The sequence below is a fragment of the Aotus nancymaae genome, unplaced genomic scaffold (genome assembly GCF_030222135.1).
Source record: "Aotus nancymaae isolate 86718 unplaced genomic scaffold, 86718_ANA_hifiasm-v0.15.2.pri h1tg000064l_1, whole genome shotgun sequence".
Lineage (NCBI taxonomy): Eukaryota > Metazoa > Chordata > Mammalia > Primates > Aotidae > Aotus > Aotus nancymaae.
This window is the reverse complement of record NW_026988479.1, coordinates 21070679-21093982: the sequence shown is the minus strand read 5'-3', so window position 1 is coordinate 21093982 and position 23304 is coordinate 21070679. Positions and strand designations below refer to the sequence as shown.

Here is a 23304-nt window from a genome sequence, read left to right as displayed (position 1 = left end):
AGTTCAAGACCAGCCTGGGCAACATAGTGAGACCCTGTCTTTAAAATAATTTTAAAAAAATTAGCCAGGTGTGATGGTTCACACCTGTAGTCTCAGTTACTTGGGAGGCTGAGGCAGGAGGATCACTTGAGCCTACGAGTTCCAGACTGCAGTGAGCTGTGATCATGCCACAGCATTCCAGCCTGAGTGACAGTCCTATCTGAGTGACAAACCCTATCTCTTAAAAAAAAAAACTTCAAAAGTCGAAACCGAGAAAATTCTTACTCTCTTGTACCACATTCCCACTTACTCTTTATAGCTAATGATCGTCATTTGTTTTTGGAGTACCTTTCCCGTGTTTCTTTTTCCAAAAATAAATGAATATTTATACTTTAGTTTCTCCTTTCTTATATAAGAAGTAGCATTAAATATATATATATAATTATTTCACATCTTGCTTTTTTAGTTAACACCATAGCCTGGACAGTTTTTCATATTTTAATTTTTTTCTTATATAAAAAGTAGCATGATATGTATTTATATATAAATGTATATATAATTTGCCTTATATAAATATTTAAAAATATATAAATATATATAAATAATTTTATATATAATTATTATACATCTTGCTTTTTTAGTTAACAATACAGCTTGGACAGTTTTCTACTTTGGTTCATAGAAATATTTTTCTTGGCCAGTCATGGTGTCTCATGCCTGTAATCTCAGTACTTTGGGAGGCTGAATGCGGAGGATCACTTGAGCCCAGGAGTTCAAGATCCACCTAGGCAAGATTGCAAGATCCTGTCTCTACAAAAAATTTGAAAATTAGCCAAGTGTGGTGGCATGGACTTGTAGTCTCAGCCTCTTGGGTTGCTGAAGCAGGAAGGTCGTTTGAGCCTGGAATTCGAGGCAGCAATGAGATATGATTGTGTTACTGCACTCCAGCCTTGGTGACAAAGTGAGACCCTGTCTCTTAAAAAAAAAAATCTTTTTTTCTCCTCCTTTTTCTTCCCTCCCTTCTCTTCTGCCCCTCCTCTTTCCCTTGCTCTTGTAATACTATTGTAAAGGTGTACCATAGTTTATTCAACCAGTCTCTATGAATGGACATACAGTTTGTTTCTAAGTTTTTAATGTTTTATAGAATTTGTATAGAATGATACAGTGAGTAACCTCATGAATATATGCCTCCACTTTTGTGGAGGCATGTAGTTAAGGTACGTTTTCTCTTTTGCAATTAGAAGTATATGGAATAGTTGTATGTTGGCACCTTGAGAATATTCTGTTGCCAATCTTTTTTATCTAATGGTTTTAATACTTCTGAAGTTCTTTCCTGGTAAGTTGTTATGAGGGGCAATGCAAAACGGTGATATTACAATGCTATTATTTCTTTTCATAAATATTTGGCATTTGTAAAGAACATTCTTTTTTTATTCTATTTTTCATTTTATTTTTAAGTGAAAAAGCTGTGTAGCATGTGGATTAGTCACTTCATACAATAGGCATTTGATTAGAAAGGTTGGGTACAAATGAAATTTAAAAATATGGAGTCAGAGCTTACATGTACAGTGGTTGTTTACTCTTCAAAGGAATCTTAATACAGGTCTTTTTTTTTTTTTTTTTTTGAGATGCAGTTTTCTTGTTGTCAAGGCTGGAGTGCAATGGTAAAATCTTGGCTCACTGCAACCTTTGCCTCCCAGATTCAAGCAGTTCTCCTGTCTCAGCCTCTTGAGTAGCTGGGATTATAGGCATGTGTGACCACAACGGCGAATTTTTGTATTTTTAGCAGAGATGGGGTTTCACCATGTTGGTAGGGCTGGTCTCGAATTCCTGACCTCGAATGATTCACCCACCTTGGCCTCCCAAAGTGCTGGGATTGCAGGTGAGAGCCAACTGCGCCTGACCAATTTCTATTATTATTATAAACCTGAATTTTCATGTAGGACACATTTATTCAACAAACTATTCTGTGCTTTTTATGTGCCAGACACTGCGGCAAGGACTTGGAATACAGTAGTAAGCAGAAGAAAACATACCTGTCCTTAACGTAGGGCACATCCACGGTTAAGAAGACGATGAGAGTTGCTTAGAACCCTGTGATTGAAGGCAATTATGAAGCTGTGTCTGAAGAATCTTGATTTGGAAGGTATTATAGGCTTTTCCTAACAGTTCTGTTCAAGTGAATGCTTTGAAGTTCAGAACCCTAAACAACCGTTCTCTGTGGGTCTGATGAAAAGAATATATGGTATAATTGGCAGTTTCCTCCTCATGTCTTTCTAATGTAATGTCAAATTATGAATTGCAGAGCCCTTCCCTCAATGTGCGATTTTGTCTAATTTTTTGTCTTAGGATATTTCCCGGTGTTTCTAGGGTCCACACCTCCATGAGGCATGTGCTAGAGGCATGATTCAGAGGCTCTGAGACCTTGAGGATTCAAGGACATCACCAGGCAAGCCCTGCTTCGGTTACTAGATTCCGTCTGGACTGGGTAGGAAAGAAGAAACACCACTTTCCTAGCATTATCCATGAAGTTAATGGAAGAGCAGAGAGTTTCTTGAAGTTCTGAAAAGGCTTAGAGGCTTGTGGCAATCTACCATAGTTCAAACTTGAAGAGACCACCTTTCATAAGATGGATTCAAATACAATACCTGCGCTGAAAGAGTTTTTTGCCTCTGCTTTTGCATTGACTATGGGACTTGTATCATCTTGCTGAATTGGACCAGCAGTTCAGGGGAGGAAGAGAGATCCCTGCTGCCTCTCAGCCACATGGCATGGCAGAAATCTGCAGCCTTCTGAATCTTCCAAGGAATGGTCAAGTGGCACTTAGCTAGATAAATGTTTACTAGAGGCATTTCTTAAAGCCAAGAGATTTTCCCACTAAAGGTAAGTTTTTTCTTTTTTTACTTCCTCTATACTCCAGCAGTATCTCCCTACAGATTAGTAAGATGAATGTGTCCACAGTTAGGCGAACACCTGTCTTTAAAGAAAAAGATGTCTGTCAGTTACACTGCTATGACCTCAGGTTCCAGAATGTTAAGGGAACATTCTTTCAAGAGATGTTTCACTTTGGACTAATCCTAAGCTTAGAAATCAGCTTATTGTGAAAGGAAAAAAGAATAGCCCAAGTGACAAGAAAACACTTCTCACTATGAATTGGTTTGGAAGTGACTTCTTCAAGTGTCCTGAGGATATTTCCTTACTCAACATAAACTCACCTTTGTTGTCACACACATCATCTGAAGATGAACAGTATTTTATTTCCAACTTGAGGTAGGGAATAGGATAGGATAAATTTTTTCCCTAGCTTTTGCTCTTTAGTTGGACTATCAAATCAACCTCTACTTATAAGGAGCCAGGGAAAGGAAAAGTGGGCTTGGGAAGAAAGTGGTTCCTATCTTTTCTCCATGCAAACTTGAAAAGAGGGCAAGTGATATTTGTTCCTTCTGGCTTTTCTTGGCTGATGACAAGAAAAGGGCTGGCTTGGGTGAAATGGTATCTCTTTATTCCTTAAAATGTTGAACCCTGACCAAGTGGAACTTTATTTTTAGAGATTGCCAATCATTTCCACCCTTTTGAAATAAAAACTCAGGGGTTTTGGCTTCAGTTGAGTTTGAAATAATCAAGGAAGCCAGGGCAGAATGATTTCTCAATAGTCCAAGTTTGATTAAGGAAGAGTGACATGAAGCACCCCAGACTGAAGTCCCAGGCATGTGGGAGACATGTGGTAGGGCATACGCTAGAAGAGGAAGAGGAATGGAGTGAGGTCAAAAAGGGGGAAAAGTATGTATCTCATCCATCAGACTTTAACAGGAGTCAGCCGCCTACCTCCTGAGCTAAAGCCTTCCTCAGCTTCTGAGGGTTAGGGTCACCAACCATCTTGGTTTACCCGGAACTGTCCTGGTGTTAGCACTAAAATTTCCCCATCCTGGGAAAACCCTTGGTCCTGGGCCAACTGGAATGGTTGGTCACCCTAACGGAATCTTTTTTTTTGTTTTTAAGAGATGGGGTCTGAGGCTGGGTGCAGTGGCTTGCACCTGTAATCTCAGCACTTTGGGAGGCCAAGGTGGGCAGATCACCTGAGGTCAGGAGTTTGAGACCAGTCTGGCCAAAATGGTGAAACCTTGTGTTTACTAAAAATACAAAATTAGCCAGGCATGGTGGCGCATGCCTGTAATCACAGCTACTCGAGAGGCTGAGGCAGGAGATTGCTTGAGCTGAGATTGCACCACTGCACTCCAGCCTGGGTGACAAGAGCGAAACTGTCTCAAAAATAAATAAATAAATAAATAAATAAATAAATAAAGAGATGGGGTCTTGCTCCTGGGTTTAAGCAATCCCCTCACCTCCGTCTCCCTTGTAGCTGGGATTATAGGTGTGCACCATCACGCCTGGCCATCACTCTGACTGAATTTTAGGGCATTTGGGTAGCACATATGACAACTGAAAACCTGGTCCAGCTCTCCTTTCTCTTCTCTTTGTTTCTGAGGAAAGTATACAGAGTGTTCTAGAGCATATACAGGATCCTGAAGTTAGAATAGTTACAGTGGCCATCGACTTCATGCCTACTATGTGTCAGGTACACGATCTTTTCTAATACTCTGGCAACTGCTACAGGTTTCAAACTTAAGTAGCTCTTGTAGCTTCCTAGACAACTTTTCTATATATTATGCCCAGGGAATCTTATGCTACTGTGAAGAACAGGACTGAGTAGGTAAGCAGTGGATGAAGCTGACGGCCACAGAGCTCTGCTAAAACAGAAGATGTTCATTTACCTGTCAAATTCCACAAGTTCTTCATTTAGTAGAAAGAGCAAAGATTTTCATTTCAGGCACAAAAAGTTCAAATAGTTACATTCTAGTTGTTTGCTCTTAGAAAATACAACTAGTCACAACCCTCAGCTCTGGCCTCCTCCTCCATAAAACTGGATTTAAAATATCCTTGAGCTCAAAATTAGACAAACAGCCTAGGCATTAAAGCGAGACCCCGATAGCTACAAAAAAATTAAAAAAATTAACTAGGCATGGTGGCATGTGCCTGTGGTCCCAGCTACTTGAGAGGCTGAGGCAGGAGGATCTCTTGAGCCCAGGAATTTGAGGTTGCAGAGAGCTATGATCATGCCACTGAACTTGAGCCTGGGTGACAGAGCAAGATCCTGTTTCAAAAAAAGACAAAACACACACACACACACACACACACACACACACACACACACATTTTTCCCATTTTTTCCCTACTAAGGAAAAGCTATCCTCTCAGTTATTTGATTTGGAATGGATAGAAGACAGTCTTCCTTGCTGTGATAAAAGGTGTCACACATATAATATTGAGTTAGAAGCAAAAATTCTATTCTTAGGCTGCAAGCTGTAAATGGTTCATTTCTAATCCATGCCTTTAGCCCTAAGAAATCCCTCTACTAAAAGATGATTGAAGGTCTTAGCCTAATGATGGAAGCCCCAACTTGTGGCCATCACATTGAGAGGTAAATGCTTTGGATTGTATGGAGGAATGCAGAAAGCTTTTAGGCTACCATCTGCTTGTATTTCATCAATTCATGCCTAAGACTTGTGCCTTTACTAGAGAATGAAACATAGTAATGTTCACGTAAATTTGCAGCTAGCCTTGAGGAGGACTCAAATACAACAGAGGAGACAAGTGAATCTATTTGGTCCAATTCAACAAATACTTATCATGCACCCAAGAGATTTCAGGGTAGTGTGCGAGATGCTGGGTATACAGGGAGGAACAGCATAGGCTCCCAACCTCAGGGAGCACACATGGAGGTAGAGGAAATAAGGCATATAAAAGTAGTTTCTTCAGGGCCAATTTCAAATTAGCATAGATGTCTTAGTCTATTTCAGTTGCCATAGCAAATACCATAGGCTGTGTGACTTAAGAGAAATTAATTTTCTCACAGTTCTGGAGAATGGAAGTCTGAGATTAGAGTGCCAGCACAATTGGGCTCTGATGAGGACTTTCTTCCTGGTTTGCAGTGTGCTCAAGTGGGCTCTCCCTCTGTATGCGCGTGTGGAGAGAAAGCAATCTCTCTTATAAGGCCACCTCGTTGTCTTCTTCTTCTTTTTTTTTTGAGACAGGATCTTTCTCTGTTGCCTAGGTTGGAATGCAGTGGTGCAATCTCAGCTTATTGTAGCGTCTTCCTCCCAAGCTTAAGCAATCCTCCTACCTCAGCCTCCCAAGTAGCGGGGGCCACAGGTGCATGCCACCATGCCTGGCTAATTTTTTGTATTTTTAGTAGAGATGGGGTTCACCATGTTGCTTAGTCTGGTCTCAAGCTCCTGAGCTCAAGCAAGCCTTAGCTTCCCAAAGTGCTGGAATTATAGGCATGAGCCAGTGTGCCTGGCCTAAGGCTACCTCTTCTTATAAGGCCACCAAACTTTCTGAATCAGGATCTCACCTCTATGACTTCACTTAACTTTCACTACTTCCTAAGAGCCCTGTCTCCAGATACATTCACAATGGGGGCTAGAACTTCCACATATATGAATTTTGGGGCATGCAATTTAGTCTACAGAAATAGGCCTTAACTTACATCATAACAAGCATATTAAAATGTACCCACACTGAACAATGAGAACACACGGACATGGGGGGAGCATCACACACTGTTGGGTGGGGTAGGGGAGGGACAACAGTGGGTGGGGAGGTTGGGGAGAGATAACATGGGGAAAAATCCCAGATATAGGTGATGGGGGGATGGAGGCAGCAAACTACCTTGCCATGTGTGTACCTATGCAACAATCCTGCATGATCTGCACATGTACCCCAGAACTTAAACTACAATTAAAAAAAGTACCCACACAATTTGTTACATCCATATTTTTTTTCTGTACAATACTTGAAAGAATTTTTATAATTTTGGTTTTAGGTTTGTTCAACTATGAATAACTCATTTATTTATGACTAGTTGCTGCTTCTCAGCAACCATTCATATTTGGGAATTTTTGCAAAATGAGAACTTATAAATTGTTTTCAAAATGTTAAATATTTGTGAATTCTAAATTTGGCAATTAATAAAATTGACATAATGCTAGATTTTTGTGTTTAATTGAGCCTTAATTTATTTGCACTTTTTTATTTCGGAGCCAATTTTTTTTTTCCACTGTAGGTTCTTGAAAAGCTCATTAGACCATGAGAACTATCTATAATGTCAACGGATAAAGGGGTGGAGGTAGTTCATAGCTCCACTTCACACTTCCATACAGGTCATTTCCAACCCTAACCTCTCTTCCAAGCTCTTGTTCATCTTTTCCAGGCTTTTCTTAAGTATTGTCTTGATTCTTATTGACATTTAGACTGGGTATGTTCCAAACATCATCCCTACCTCATGTTCTTCGATTCTTTTTTATTTTTTGCCATCTCTCTCTCTCTCTCTTTGTTTTTTGTTTTTGTTGTTGTTGTTGTTGTTTTTTGAGACAGAGTTTCGCACTGTCACCTAGTCTGGAGTGTAGTGGTGCAATCTTGCCTCAGTGCAACCTCTGCTTCAGTGCAATTCTCCTGCCTCAGCCTCCCAAGTAGCTGGGATTACAGGCACCTGCCACCACACCCAGCTAATTTTTTTTTGTATTTTTAGTAGAGACGGGGTTTCACTATGTTGGCCAGGCTGGTCTCAAATTCCTGAACTCATGATCCACCTGCCTCGGCCTCCCAAAGTGCTGAAATTACAGGTGTGAGCCACTGTGCCCGGCCGCCATCTCTATCGCATTGACATCACCACCTAGCTAGTGGGAGACTGCTGCAGTCACTGTCATTAGTCTCCAGATCTACTGGTATCAGGTTTCAGAATGGCATGACTGCTTAAAAATTACCTGAAAGCCTTGTTATGATATTGATTTCTGTACCTCATTCTTGGAAACCTGTGCAGTTGGTCTGAGGGAAAGCTTGGGAATTTCTTTCTTTAACAAGCTAATGTGCTGTCATCTTTGGGAAATTGTAGACATGATCAGTATTGGTGGGATGAAAAGATGAAAAAGAGATGTGGATCTTAGTAAGATCCACAATGCAGCTTGTACTATGACACTATGAAATTCTATTGGCTTTACTGCCAGAAACCGGAGGCATAATGGGCTCCCCAACTGTTTCCACGATGCCCTCAGGATGTTGTCTCAAGGGTAGTTAGGAATGTTCCACTTCGGCCTCCAGGCCGTGTGTCCCAGGTGCTGAACTTTGGTGACTATTACTGCGACAACCGTTACAGGAAGAAATGCTGCTGTCTCTTATTTTGTCTCAACTACAAGGCAAGTGCTTTCTTTAATTCTTCATAGCACATCAGAAACCAGGTGCAAACTCTTAATGGGGCTTGCCGAAAGAGAAGCACAAAACAGAATACTTACCACACTGCACAGGCTCAGCCTCATTCTAGGGCCCTTCTACCCCACTATTGACCCGCCCCTTCTGTGAGTGCAACTTACGCTTCGCTATGGGGATAACTCCAGATATCCTGTGGTTGAAGTTCAGGCAAAACTGATTTTCAGCCTCAGGAAGAGAAGTATTTCCTTACCTGGCTTTTGAAGCCCAGCCACCAGGTTTTCATTTTCTAATTCAGAATGATTGACAATGGGAATATCCCTTCCTTCTGGGAAAATCAACCCAAAGTATACTTTGCAGAACCATTAGGTCAATCATACAGTAATTTGGTATAAAGACATATTCTGAAGTCTGGGTTATTCACTTAAATGATACCCACGTCAACGTTAGCAGGCTAGTCCAGGTTTCAGTCTGCCCACTCAGTCCAATTCCTTCTCAGTATCCCTTCAGCAAAGGTTCAAAATCCTTGGGATGCAGCCAACTCGGAGTTACTTTGTCACACATCCCCTGGGCACAGTAAAGGAATCAGATGTCATTCAATAGACACAATAATCTCATGAGGTAGTTTTTTCATCAGAACCAGTGGAAAGCAGAGAGATAAAGTCACTTAACCGAGGCCAAGCCTCTAGGAATGCTGGGATTTGAACTGAGGCCTTGATTCCAAATTTGTGAATTTAACTATTAGGAAACACTAAGGAAGTAGACTGGACATTAAGCTTGAATTTGGGTGTCAGGATTTAGAACAATAATGCCATTAATGGAGATGAGGCAAAAAAGCCAGAAGAGAAGGTGTGATGGAGGAGGAGGGAGGGAGATGGCAAAGTCGGTTTGGGCTATGAATTATGAGCCCCTTGGCATCACTGGGTCCCTATCTCTTCTTTATGGTTCTGACTTGGCTCAATGGTTATTGTTCTGAAACACCTTCATTTCCTAATTAATCATCCTCCTTAACTCTCCAGGGGCCACATGCCAGCCGGCGCTGTGGTGGAGCAGCCTGTTCGGGGATCCAGTGGCAGGACAACAATCTCAACAATTGTCCAGACTGGCGGGGGCTGGAGCACCGGTCTCTTCAGTGTCTGCAGAGATAGGAGAATTTGTACGTTTTTCCTCCTCATTTGAGTTCCTCCTTACTATTTTCTTTTCCAAGACATCAGTGAGTGGAAAAGCTACAGCAGGCACAGGGACAGAAATTACATGGTTTCAGAATAACTGGACTAATCTTTCAGTGACTCAAAAGTACTCCTTGTCTGGAAAAATCTTGCTTTTCAGCGATATGGATGCTTTTATTAAATAAGTGGCGCCTTCAGGGATTTCTAAATGACAGACTCCACTGTTGGCAAAGTGCACAAAATCAGCTTTCTTATCCACTGCTGGTGGGAGTAGAAATTGGTACAACTCTTCTGGGGGATGTTTTAGCAATCCGTATAGAAAGGACCTCAACTGTTGCATAGCTTTTGACCCAGTAATTACATTTTTAGGAGTTTAAGGAAATAAATCATGTGCAAAGATTTAGCAGGAAGATTAAATTTTGCAGTATTAGTTATTACAGAAGAAATCTGGAACAACTTAAATGTTCAACAAGAGGAATCCACACAATGAATTATTACACAGTCACGAAAAGTCATAATGTAGAGTAATACTTAATGAGGTGAAAAGATGATTTGGATACATTTTTAAGTTAAAGAAACATTGCAAAACTGTGCACAGTAGATACCATTTTTTTGGGGAGAGGAAAGCATTTTTTAAAGGTCTGAAAGAATACAAATACAAATATTTATAGCAGATGTCTCCAGATGGTAGGTTAATTGATAATGTTTATTTCCTTTTTGCTTTTCTTTTTCTCAGTATTTCTGGGAAGACTATGTAGTACTCATGTCAATAACAGCAATCATGAAAAGAAACTCCCTTCATTGACTGAAATCTTTTCAGACACTGGTTAGACACTTTTCAGCTATAAACAGGGGCAAATAACACTGTCTTCTGGCTACATGATTCCCTCCTGGGTTTAGAGTTCAAAGCTCATCGATTCTATTTTTACCTTAGGACATTCTGACCCATCTTTGCTACCACATGTCAGGATCCCCTTTCAAGACCAGATGGTCTTGCCCTAGGGAGCAATTGGATCACAGCCTCTCTCTTGATGGAGGGAGGATATGTGTGATGGATGAGGTGAAGTTTCTTAAGTTCAAAATCCAACAGACCCTGGGTCTAACATTTTTGAAGGTTATAGCAGCCTTCTGGGAAGATCTGAATTTGTCCTAAAGTCTCACAGGATGTATCAACCAGAGAGCTCCGAGCAAGTCCTCATTCAGCTGAGAGTCTTCCCTGTGACCCACAGCTTGGCAGATCCCTTCCTGTCACTGCTACCTATGTGGATTTCTGACCAGACAATTACGGAAGCTGTTCTCCAGTTCTCTCAGAATTCTTGCTGATTGTCAGCTCTTTTCATGACTTTGGTAGTCACCCAGTACTAAGGTACAGAGAGAATAGAGTAGCCATGTACAGATGTGCAGATCTGGCCCCGGAGTAATAAGTGGACTATTCTCCTTTCATAGCTTATGGTTGGGGGAACTTCATTGCACTTGTAACTAGGGCAAAGCCTGGAATATGGTGTGGTGGTTAGGAGAACAGCTTCGTATCACATATACACCTTGAGTCCTAACTCTGCCTCTTATTGGCCATGTAAGGTAGAACAAGTCTCCTCTGGGTCTCCATTTTTCCACATCTAAAATGAAGACGATAAAGTTGCCTACCTCAAGGGTTACTGTAAAGATGAAAACAGATCATGTACAGAATGCACTCTTAACACTGGTTTGAGGCATAACTGGATCAGTTAGGGATTTGGGGTTGCAAGCTGTACCAGGAGGAGTAGTGTCACCTTAAAATGCATGTTCACTTGGAACCTTTGAATGTGACTCTATTCAGAAATATGGTCTTTACAATGTAGTCGAATTAAAATAAAGTCAATCCTTATGTATAAGAAGAGAGAGATATGGACACAGACACATAGAGGAGAAGGCCATGTGAAGACAGAGGCAGAGACTGGAGTGACACGCCTGCAAGCCAAGGAGCACCAAGGATTGCCAGCAACCCCCAGAAGCCGGGAAAGAGGCAGGGAACAGATTTTCCCTCGAACCCCAAAAAAGGAACCAACTCTGCCAACACTTTGGTTTCACACCTCTAACCTCCAGAATTCTCCCATGAGAGAATAATTCCTGCTTTTTTTTTTTTTTTTTTTTTTGAGACCGTGTCTTGCTTTGTCGCCAGGGTGGAGTGCAGTGGCACCATCTCGGCTCACTGCAACCTCTGAGTCCCGGGTTCAAGTGATTCTTCTGCCTCAGACTCTCATGTAGCTGGGATTACAGGCATGTGCCACAACACCTGGCTAATTTTGTATTTTTAGTAGAGACGAGGTTTCACCATGGTAGCCAGGATGATCTCCATCTCTTGACCTTATGATCTGCCCGCCTTGGCCTCCCAAAGTGCTGGGATTACAGGCATGAGCCACCACGCCTGGCCTAATTCCTGTTGTTTTAAGCCACCCAGTTTGTCGTATTTTGCTATGGCAGTCCTAGGAAATGAACATATAAGCCAAAATTGAATTTCATTAGAAGGCCATGGGATAGCTCACAAAATCAATGAGTCAGCTAAAGGCCAAGCCCAGAAATGGACAAGACACATTATTATCAGGTGCTAGCTGACAGTCCCATCAGCTTTAAATGTTTTTATCCTTGTGTCATCCCATCTGAGAATTGATGTTTCAGCAGAAGCAGCTCAATTTGCCCAGCTCAGATCATGTGCCTACTTCTTGGCCAGGCCAGGGATCTCTGAATGGTAGTCCTACCAATATTGTTCACAATAAGGTAGGGATAATTTCCTAAATTTACTACTGAGGTGCAGTTACCAGGAAAAAAGAAATCATTGCAATGCACTTAGTAAATCTTAGCTATTAATATTACTGTTATTTTAAAAAAAAGCATCCTTCAGCGTGTTGAGAGCCAAGAGTAGATGAGTCAGAAGGCTTAGATTATATGCTGCAGAATGATTTCTACATAATCCTAAGAGCACCTAGAAAAGCTGGTCAAGGAAAGGCTTACTCCTCAGCCATACCGTTTGCCTTAAGCATTGCTTCACTGCTCATCTCTGCTCTCAACCCACATCAACACTTAGGGCACCAACCACACGTGCTGAGGATTCCCTGGTTGTCCACTTGAGAGCCCGTTCTAGTGACGAGAAGAAAGGATATGTGGAGAAATACAACCTTCTTTACAAGTGGCATGAATTATGAAGGAAGGGCCATGGAGAGAGTTGAAGGTGATCTCAATGTTGTGTTGTAATTTTTTTTGTGCTTCCGTTTTGTGACTGCTCATGGTGTTTTAAAGTTGTTTTAGAAGAAAACTTAAAGGCAATCTATTACCGTGTACACTCATTATCTGCACTGTAATTCTGAGGATGCTGCTGGAGTGTGAGGGCTATGAATCTTGGATTTCTCCCCATCCCTGTTTAGAAAGACTTTTGATTGGGGATTGTTTTATCCACAAAGTTTTATTCTGAGTAAATCACTGTATACATCGTTTTGACAGACTTGAGAACAAAGGGAGAGCTTCTTCTCCTGATTGTTCCATGCCAGATTCCCATCCCGGGACGTTTTTCCATCAAACACTGAGAATTCTTGTTACAATTTTTCATCTATTAAGCAAAGGGTACATTATGAACAGCAGTGATTTCCATTTCCTTTTGACATTTTGCTTCTTCATTTTATCGTAATTATATATTTTAAGTGCCTCCCTCTTCCCACCTCTGCGCTTTTATCTGAATTCACACTGCACTGGGATTAGCAAATGGGAGTCGCTGTGTCCTTTGAAGATAGGGTAGCTGAGAGCTCAGATGTGACGATTAAGCTGAGGTGAAATAAGTGGCTGCTAAATGGCATTGTGGGTAAAAGACAGGGTAGTCTAGCTTTGGGGATGTTTGTGATGTGGCCTCAGAGAAGGTTTATGTGGAAAGTGTAATTAACTCATAATTCAGCTCATGAGTCAACCATGTTTACTGAGTCTCTTCCCATGTATAGGCACAAGGTAGGTGACACAAGACATATTAGTGAATAGGACAAGACAGTGTCTTAGAGGAGATGGATAATAAACAAATCTATAGGCCAGGCGAGGTGGCTCATGCCTGTAATCCCAGCAGTTTGTGAGGCCTAGGCGGGCGGATCACCTGAGGTCAGGAGTTCAAGACCAACCATGGCTAACATGATGAAACCCTATCGCCACTAAAAATACAAAATTAGCTGGGTGTGGTGGCACATGGCTATAATCCCAGCTACACGAGAGGCTGAGGAGGAGAATCGCTTGAACCCGGGAGGCAGAGGTTGCAGTGAGCCGAGATCATGCCACTGCACTCCAGTCTGGGTGACAGAGCGAAACTATCTCAAAACAAAACAAAATAAAACAAAACAACAACAAAAATCTATAAATGAAATAATTGCAGTTGTGATAAATGCCATGAAGAAAGTAAGCAGAATGTTATGAAAGGAAATTATAGGAGAATGAAGTAAAGGACAGCCTCTCTGACGAGCTGATTTAAACTGTTACCTGAAAGATATGAAAGAGCCAGCCACCCAAACAACTTCCCAGTAGTGGGCGTTATAAGCACCAGGCAGTTAAAAGACTGATGTGTACTAGGAACTGTATCAGATACCCAAGGTGGGAAGAAGAAAGCAAGCCAGAATTTTCCGTGATTTTCTGGAAGAGGAAGGAGGCATGAGAAAGCACTGGATTGGGATTCGTGTCCCCACACTGCATCTCAGGCAAGCTGTAGACACCCTGAAAGCAGGGACCAGTTTTCTTGTTCAATGCTCTTATGCCCAGCAGAGCACTTAGACCATAGGAGGCACTTAAACATGTTTTCTGAATAACACATGCGTGAATTTTAACTGTATTGTCACTTGCTGCTTTGTCGTATTTAATTGAAAAACTCTTAGAGCCTCAGTGTTAGAAGGGATATTGGGAGTCAGCTTGTCTGTTTCCCCATGTATTTGCCTAAATTCCCTCTGCAACATGCCTGGCAAAGACCTGACAGCTTTGACTTTCTGAGCACTTCCAGGGAGGAGGGCTCATTTCCTTCGGACCCAGTTCAGTGCTTTAAAAAATTATTTTGAATAGATGCCATGCACATAATGCAGAATTCAAAAGTACCTACCCCTTTTATATATGAAAAGCAAGTAGTACTCCGTCCTTGCTCTCTATCCACCTGGTTTTTCTCTCCATAGTCAAATACCTGTACTTCAGTCCAGATATAGTCCATATACTTGTACAGATATAAAAATCTAAAAAGTTAAAATAGATGTTTAATTATAAAAGTATTATATAATCATTGTAAAAATGAATAATGCAAAAAACCATAAAAGAAAAAAACAGCATCTTTTAATCCCAGCTCTTGGAGATAAAATTGTTAATATTTTGGTAGCTATCCTTCTAGATGTTTTGCTTGTGTGTGGGTATAACTTGCACAAGTGGTGGCACCGTAAACACATACTGTCCAGCGCCTTTGGCTTATTTTAATTTAACAACATATCTCATATCACATTCTTCTGAAAGAAGTATAAAAGGAAAAAAAAACATATCTAGGTGATCACATTATATCAACATATCTGCAGCTAATTTCTTAAATTTCTGCAAAGATTCCATTGTCTTTATTTATCTGAAAATCTCCACTGGTGGACATTTATTCGGTTTCCAGACTGCCATTGAAACCAATGCTGTATGAATATCACTGTACAGATGTCATTTTGCACGTGTGTGAGTATATCTGTTGGATAACCAGTAAAGAGTAAACCTGCTGGTCAAATAGTATATGCTATTTTAAATACTGATAGATGTTGCCAAATGGTTTTCCATTTGGAAGTTGTACTAATTTACACCTCCACTAGCAATGTATAAATGTGCCCCATTTCTTTTCTGAGCATCTCATTGTTAGGAAGTTCTGCCCCTTGGCTGGGCACAGTGGGTCACGCCTGTAATCCCAGCACTTTGAGAGGCCAAGGTGGGCAGATCATGAGGTCTGGAGTTCGAGACCAGCCTGGCCAATATAATGAAGACCCATCTCTACTAAAAATACAAAAATTAGCCTGGTCGTGGTGGTATGCACCTATAGTCCCAGCTGCTCATGAGGCTGAGGCAGAAGAATCGCTTGAACCCAGGAGGCAGAGGTTGCAGTGAGCTGAGATCCCACCACCGCACTGCAACCTGGGTGACAAAGTGAGCCTTCATCTCAAAAAAAAAAAAAAAGAAAAAAAAAGAAAGAAAGTTCTGCCTTTTTTGTAATAATTGATCTGAAATGTTTCTCACTGCAATTTCCACCCACCTTTCCTACTTCTCTCTGGGGCCCCACACTCTGGTTTGTGTAGGTTTCTTTTCTTTCTCTTGACTCTCCTATGAGTTAGAAGGATGAATAATGAGCAACATTCCACACATGCGGGTGGAACCCATCTCAGAGAACAGGCCTGGATCATTTATACTGTGGGTGCTTACATAACCGCCAGGCCTTTAGGTGTAAGAGGAAGAAGCTAAATTTATCTCTTTTGAACCTGAGCTCCTTAAAAAAAAAAAAAAGGCAAAATTTTTTTTCACTAGTGACACATGAATGCATTTACCTTGCAAAAAAATGAAATGTTACAGAAAAGGGAATCATGTCCCCTCTTTTAATTTTATTATTTATTTATAAAGACAGGGTCTTGCTTGTTGCCCAGGCTGGAGTGCAGTGGCGTGACTATAGCTCATCATAACCTCAGACTCCTCGGTTCAAGTGATCCTCTTGCCTCAATCTCCAGAGTGACTAGCACTATAGCTGCATGCCACCATGCCTGGCTTATTTTAAAATTTTTTTGTAGAGATGGGGTCTCACTATGTTTCCCAGGCTGGTTTCAAACTCCTGGCCTCAAATGATCCTCCTGCCTTGACCTACCAGAGTGTTGAAATTTTGGAGGGGTTCCTTCCTGATCTTTTTCTCTGTATTTACAAATGTACTTATTAGTAACATATATTATTGCTTTATAACTCTTTAAACAAGGCATAAATGGTATTATGTATTATGCCGTGCATATCGTTATACAGTTTGATTTTTTTAAACTCAAAATATGTCTTAGAGATTTAACCTTGTTGGTGCTTAATTCATCTTTTGTATGCCATAGCATCTATAGTTATACCGTTATAGTTTATCTGTACTTCAGTCTGTTATTATACATTCATGTTGTCTTAAATTTAAAGTTACAAGTAATGCTACAGTGACTATTCTTGTACCTGCTTCTTTGTGGGCATGTATAAGCATTGCTCCTGGGTAGACACTGATACATGGAATCACTGGGCCCTAGAGGATGTAACATTTTCATAGATTCAGCAAAATTGCCTTCCAATGTGGCTGTTCTAATTTCTACTTCGATCTGTGAGTGGAGTACCTATTTCTTCATGGCTCTCCACAATATATCATATTGACAATTTTTTTTAAAGTTGGCATTCTCATGGATAGCAAGTGGTTTCTGATTGTCTTAGTATTCATTTCTAATGACATTGAGCAACTTTTTGCCTTCATTATTGGCCATTTGTGTTTGCTCTTCAGTGAATTACTTGCCCATGTCCTATGCCCATTTTCTTCTTTTGTTTAATCTTCTATATGTTGATTTATTCTTTATATATTCTAGATACTTATCCTTGGCCTTTTATATGTGTTGCAAAGTTTTCTCCTAGAGAGTATTTAGCACAAAGAATCCCATCATCCTGATTTCGTGCATCTCTTCTTGGGGTGTGACCTGACAGTGTTTCCACATCCCACTGCATTCCTCACAGTACAGACCAGCAACACTTGATGAAAGGATCTTTCTTAAAGAAGTTGATGCCGGGTGCGATGGTTCACGCCTATAATCCCAGCACTTTGGGAGGCTGAAGCAGGCAGATCACCTGAGGTCAGGAGTTTGAGATCAGCCTGGCCAAAGAAGCAAAACCCTGTCACTACTAAAAATACAAAACTTAGATGGGTGTGGTGGCAGGCACTTGTAATCCCTGCTACTCGGGATGCTGAGGCAGGAGAATCGCTTGAAACTAGGAGGGGGAGGTTGCGGTGAGCCAAGATTGAGCCACTGCACTCCAGACTCTGCGACAGAGCAAGACTTCATCTTGAAAAAGAAGTTGCATGACTTAAGACTACCCCACAGGAATAAGGTAAAGCAGTGATAGGATACGGTCTAGCACATCAATCCACAACCATTGTGGCATAATAGATAAATACATAAGACATGAGAACATATGCATATCTGAGTTCAATCTCACCTCTGCCTTTCACTGATAACTGTGAATTTGGGCAAATTATTTAAATCTTCTGGGCCTCAGCATCCTTATCTGTAAAATGGGATAAGAAGAGTACCTATAGGACTGTTGCAAAGATTAAATGAGTTAATATGTGCAAATTGATTATAACAGGGCTTGATACATAGTGAACTCTGTAGAAATATTAGCTTTTACATAATAAAAGTTTGTTTTTCATAGTGTTTTATAAAAATCACATTTGATTTCTGCTTCAGAGTACAGTAATTGAATTTGAAGTATGTTTCTTTCAGCATCTAGTACTACCTCCTAATGAACACTCACATAACATGATTATGTGACAAAAAAGATTAAAAGTAAAAATAAAAGCTTTTTTTTTTAAAAAAAGTGTATGAATCATGAAAATATGGTGCAAGGGTTGAAATGCACTTCAACAATTTCTTTACAATATACTTATTGAGGATGGTGGGCATTTCTCTTTATCAGTTAAAGTGATGCAGCTGAAGCAATTGTGTAAAAAGCAATGTATTAGTTACTTAGTTTGCCAGCTTTACAATTAAGCAAGTTTTGATTAATTTTTTTTATTTATAGGGATTTACACTATTTTTTAATCTACACGTGAGAGTTGATTGATTTTTTTGTGCCATTGATTTCAAAATCCTCTAATTCAGGGTTGATACAGTGTGAATACTCTGTACTCTCAGTAAATTTACTGGACCATTTGCTGTCCTCTAAGCTGTTCATACCAGGTATCCAGGCTGGGTGGCACCTGCTGATCTCCCTGGGATTACCTTTTAAATGTAGGGTGAAATATTCCAATCTTATTTGAGACTGAACTCAGAGTTTGCTTTGGGCCAAGAAATGTCTACAGTGATCATTTACTGACTATGTTGAGACTCCTGAATAGATGAAACAGACGTTTTGATCTTTAAGGGCAGGCAACTTCCTTCCCTGTCCCATCCCTCATGCCCTTTGCATGCTTGTGCTACTTCATCCACTACTCAAAGTTGAAGTCCAGGGTCCTGGAGCCTTGGAGAGTCTAAGATAAAACAGAATTCCTAGGTTTTAGTATTATTTTTTTGCCTCTTTGTCACTGAATTTGGGAGTGGAACTCTGCAGTGCTCACTGTGGGAGAACAAGGGGTAGCCAGAGACAGGCCGTCGTCAGGAGGTTCTTCAGTGTGCTGCTGTCATGATATGTGTGTCTGGTGCACTCAAAGGCTATGGTGACTACTTCACACTCACTAGAATAGCTAAAATAAAAAGAACTGACAATAGCAAATGTTGGTGAGGATGTGGTGCAATTTGAACTCTCTGCCAGATGTGGTGGTTCATGCTTGTAATCCCAGTACTTTGGGAAGCCAAGCTGGAAGGATTGCTTAAGCCCAGGAGTTCGAGCAACATAGGGAGATCCTATCTCTAAAAAAAATAAGAAAAAAATGTTAACCAGGTGATATGGTTTGGATCTGTGTCCCCACCAAATCTCATAGGATTGTATTCCCCCATGCTGCAGATAGGACCTGGGAGTACTATATAGTACCAAGGGCGAATGGTGCTAAACCATTAGAAGCTGCCCCCATGATTCAATCACAATTGGATCCATCCCCCCTTGGTACTATATAGTGAGTAAGTTCTTATGAAATCTGGTTGTTTAAAACTGTGTAGCACCTCCTCCTTTGCTCTTTTCCTCTTTCCCTGGCCATGTAAAACATGCCTGCTCCCCCTTAGCCTTCCACTATGATTGTAAGTTTCCTGAGGCCTCCCCAGAAGCAGAAGCTGCTATGCTTCCTGTACAGCCTGTGGAACTGTAAGCCAATTAAAGTTCCTTTCTTTATAAAGTACCCATGCTCATATATTTCTCTATAGCAATGCAAGAACAGTCTGATACACTGGATGTGGTGGTGTATGCCTGTAGTCTCAACTACACAAGAGACTGAGGTGAAAAGATGAGAGGATCACTTGAACCTGGGAGGGTGAGGCTGTAGTGAGCCATGATCTTGCCACTGCACCCAAGCCTGGGTGATGGAGAGCAATGCCCTGTCTCAAAATCAATCAATCAATCAATACATTAATAAATAAACAAAATAGGACTCTGAGGCATTGCTGATGGGAGTCTAAAATAGTACAAATACTTTGGAGAAGTGTCATTTCTTGTAAAGTTAAACATATATCTACCCCATAACCTAGCAATTCCCCTTCCAGGAATTCACCCAAATGAAATAAAAACATACGTCTACGTAAACACTTACAGATGAGTCCTCATAGCCGTCTTATTCATAATAACAGAAAATGAAATAATCAAATGTTTTTCAATGGGAGAATGGAGAAACAATTTGTGGAATATTCATACAATGGAATACGACTCAACTATAAAAAAAGAGACAGATTCACATACGGCATAAATGCATCAAAAACATGATGTTGAACGAAAGAAGCCAGATACAAAAGCAAACATGATTTCATTTATATGAAGTCCAAGAAGAGGCAAAACTCATCTACAAGAATAGATGTCAGAACAATGGTTGCCTCTAGTGAGCAGTGGGACGGTTGAGATTGATTGGAAAGGGACACAGGAGCTCTGGGGTGAGAGCAATGTTCCATACGTTTGGTTACTTGGGTGTATATGATTGTTGACACTGATTCCAACTGAATACTTATGGCTTGTGCATATTCTTACCTATGAATTATGCCCCAATAACATATTTATTTGAAAAAATTTTCAGAGATTAGGGTTAGCTTGGAATTCTTGCTGTTTCACAGCCCTAATTATTTGCATTCATCAGATGTCATCTTTCCCAGTGCTAGATGACATAACGTCTTAATTGTATATCAGGGATTCTTAACCTGTGGTCTGCTAATAATTTTCAATGGATCCATGAACTCCGTGAAATTGAATGCACAGTTTTGCATGTCTATGTGCATGTATTTTTCTTTTCCCTTGTGGACTGAGTTCATAGCTGTCATTGTATTCTCAAAACAGTCTGTGAACCAAAACATATTCAGAATAAAACCTCTGTGTTAGAAGATTCATGCAGAATGTTTAGAAAATAATATCAGTAAAGATGAGTGAACTAATAATTGACACATTGTTTCCGGTCAATGGTCAAGGAAACAAGCCCCTAATAGTTTGCAGATTAAAACTGGCAGGTGTCAGTGGCTCCGTGACACTAACAAAAATTTGAGTAATTTGGTCTGAGAAATAGAATAAAGCCCTGTTCAGAATAGGAGGCATAATCAGTGTGCTACAAAAAGACCTTTCCCTCACACTTATAGAAATAGATGTCTTTTATTCAAAAGTATCCTGTATACCATGTTTATTTTAAATATGGAAATTAGATAGATGAACATAATAGAGGCAACAGTTATGATTCAACTGTAAAAAAATTATTTGATACTTTTTCTCTTAACAGGAACAAAACAATTACCATAGTCAACACTAACAGAATTATATCAGGTTCAGCTTTGCCAGTGTTTAACAAAAGAAGGCAATTTTGATGTGGCTCAGTTATGGCAATTTTCATGCAATGAGTTTTGGGACTTGGTTATTTATTCTCAGTCTCTGATAGCAGGGAGGCAGTGCAGCATTAAACTGGTGGCATAGGGTTGTAAACATTCTTTGAGATGTGAAGTTGCTCCAAGAAATCTGAAAACCTTGGCTTTCTTTGATGTGGTTATTGACAGGTTTCTGTGGTCTATTCTGTCCTATGTGTCTTGAGTGTGACATCGCCAGGCATTATGGAGAGTGTCTTTGTTGGCCGTTGTTACCTGGGTCCACCTTTGCACTGAGAATTGGCACCAGGGAGAGATATAAAATACAGGTAAGTGTATTTGAAGGTGTGTGTGAACCTGAATCTTTATGAGAACTGGATACTTTCCAAACCTGTAATTTTCCAAATAAAAGAAGGGTGGGTGAGGATATTGAAACATACCATGTTTAGTGGGAATCTTTGAGAAAGGAAATACATTTAAAAATTTTATTCTTTACCGGGAAGTATAGGTTAACTAAAATGCCATATTATTTTGGTAGAGATGGGATTTTGCCATGTTGACTAGGCTGGTCTCAAAGTCCTGCCCTCAAGTGATCCGCCTGCCTTGGCCTCCCAAAGTGTTGGGATTACAGGTGTGAGCCACTGCACCCAGCCCAAGCCCGATATATTTTTAAGTGAAAACAAAAAGTAAAGAACAGTAGTATGGAACTATTTAAAAAGACTATATATGTATATATTTATGTAGACATAGAATTTATTTTACCAGTTACAAGAAACTGGTAAGAATGATTACTTCCAGGCAGGCAACTGGATGGCTGGGACAACTGGAGAGAGGGATTTACTTTTTACTTCCTATCCCTTCTTACATTGGATTCTTTTTTTTTTTTTGTATTTTTTTAGTAGAGATAGGGTTTCTCCATGTTGGTCAGGCTGGTCTCAAACTCCTGACCTCAGGGGATCTGCCTATCTCAGTTTCCCAAAGTGCTGGGATTACAGGCTTGAGCCACCGTGCCTGGCCTAATTTTTGTATTTTTAGTAGAGACAGGGTTTCACCATCTTGTTCAGGCTGGTCTCAAACTCCTGACTTCGTGATCCACCCACCTCAGCCTCCCAAAGTGCTGGTATTATAGGTGTGAGCCACCGCGCCTGGCCTCCTACACTGGAATTTTAGACCATGTGCACTTATTACCTACTCCAAAGAAATAATTATAAATATTAGATCCTAAGAGAAAGAACCAAGAAATAGATAGAGAGAAATCAGTGGTTTCAATGATAAAGGTCCATATCAGAAGTCCTAAGGGCAGGGCTCTGAATCGCAGGTATTGATTAGCAATTCAGCTGCTTGGCACTTATGCAATTTAGTGTCCCTGGGCATTGGTTTACGGATGTTGGTGATTCCTGGAAGCCGTGGTTGAAGGGCTAGGAGATAATATTGTACAGGTCCTGGGGAAGAAAAATGAGCCTGTGTGATTGCAACAGAACAGAGACTTTGGTATTTCCCTAGGGCACACTGTGTGAAGACTGGCTGGTGGTGCACTGCTGCTGGCCTTTTTCCATCTGCCAGGTGGCCCGGGAACTCAAGATGAGGACCTCCCATGTCTATGAAATCCGTGTACTGCCAAAGGACACCCTGGTTTGACAGAGCAAGATAACTCCTCCTCCTTACTCCCCAACGCCCTCTTCTCAAGCCTCTCAGTAGAACAATTACTTTTTTGTAAGTTTTTACTGAAATAATATGAAAATAAATGATTTCCCCCCTACTGTCTCTGCTATTGTTCTTTCTTTACACATTCCCTTGTTGATGACTTTATTATTTGTCTACATTTGCTATTCCAGTCCAGCCATATAAAGGAGATCTAGAGGTGAGGTTTTTTTCTTTTTTCTTTTTTTGACAGAGTCTCCCTGTGTCACCCAGGCTGGAGTGCAGTGGCGTGATCTCACTGATCTCACTGCAACTTCCACCTCCCTGGTTTCAGCAATTCTCCTGCCTCAGCCTCCCAAGTAGCTGAGACTACAGGTGTGTACCACCATGCCCAGCTAATTTTTCTATTTTTAGTAGAGACGGGGTTTCGCCATGTTGGCCAGGCTGGTCTTGAACTCCTGACCTCAGGTGATTCACCCGACTCAGCCTCCCAAAGTGCTGGGATTACAGGTGTGAGCCACTGCGCCTGGCCTTTTTTTTTTTTTTTTTTCTTTTGA

The 23304-nt window shown here is 40.7% G+C and overlaps 1 protein-coding gene across 1 annotated transcript; it reads left to right on the top strand.

The window, feature by feature from the left end:
- Nucleotides 1-1623: 1623 nt before the first annotated feature.
- On the top strand, nt 1624-22798 carry PLAC8L1 (PLAC8 like 1). The gene is made up of 4 exons (XM_021664960.2): nt 1624-3249; nt 9261-9397; nt 21299-21435; nt 22610-22798. The coding sequence occupies exons 1-4, from the start codon at nt 3128-3130 to the stop codon at nt 22742-22744; spliced, it is 531 nt and encodes a 176-aa protein (XP_021520635.2). The 5' UTR covers nt 1624-3127; the 3' UTR covers nt 22745-22798.
- Nucleotides 22799-23304: the final 506 nt, after the last annotated feature.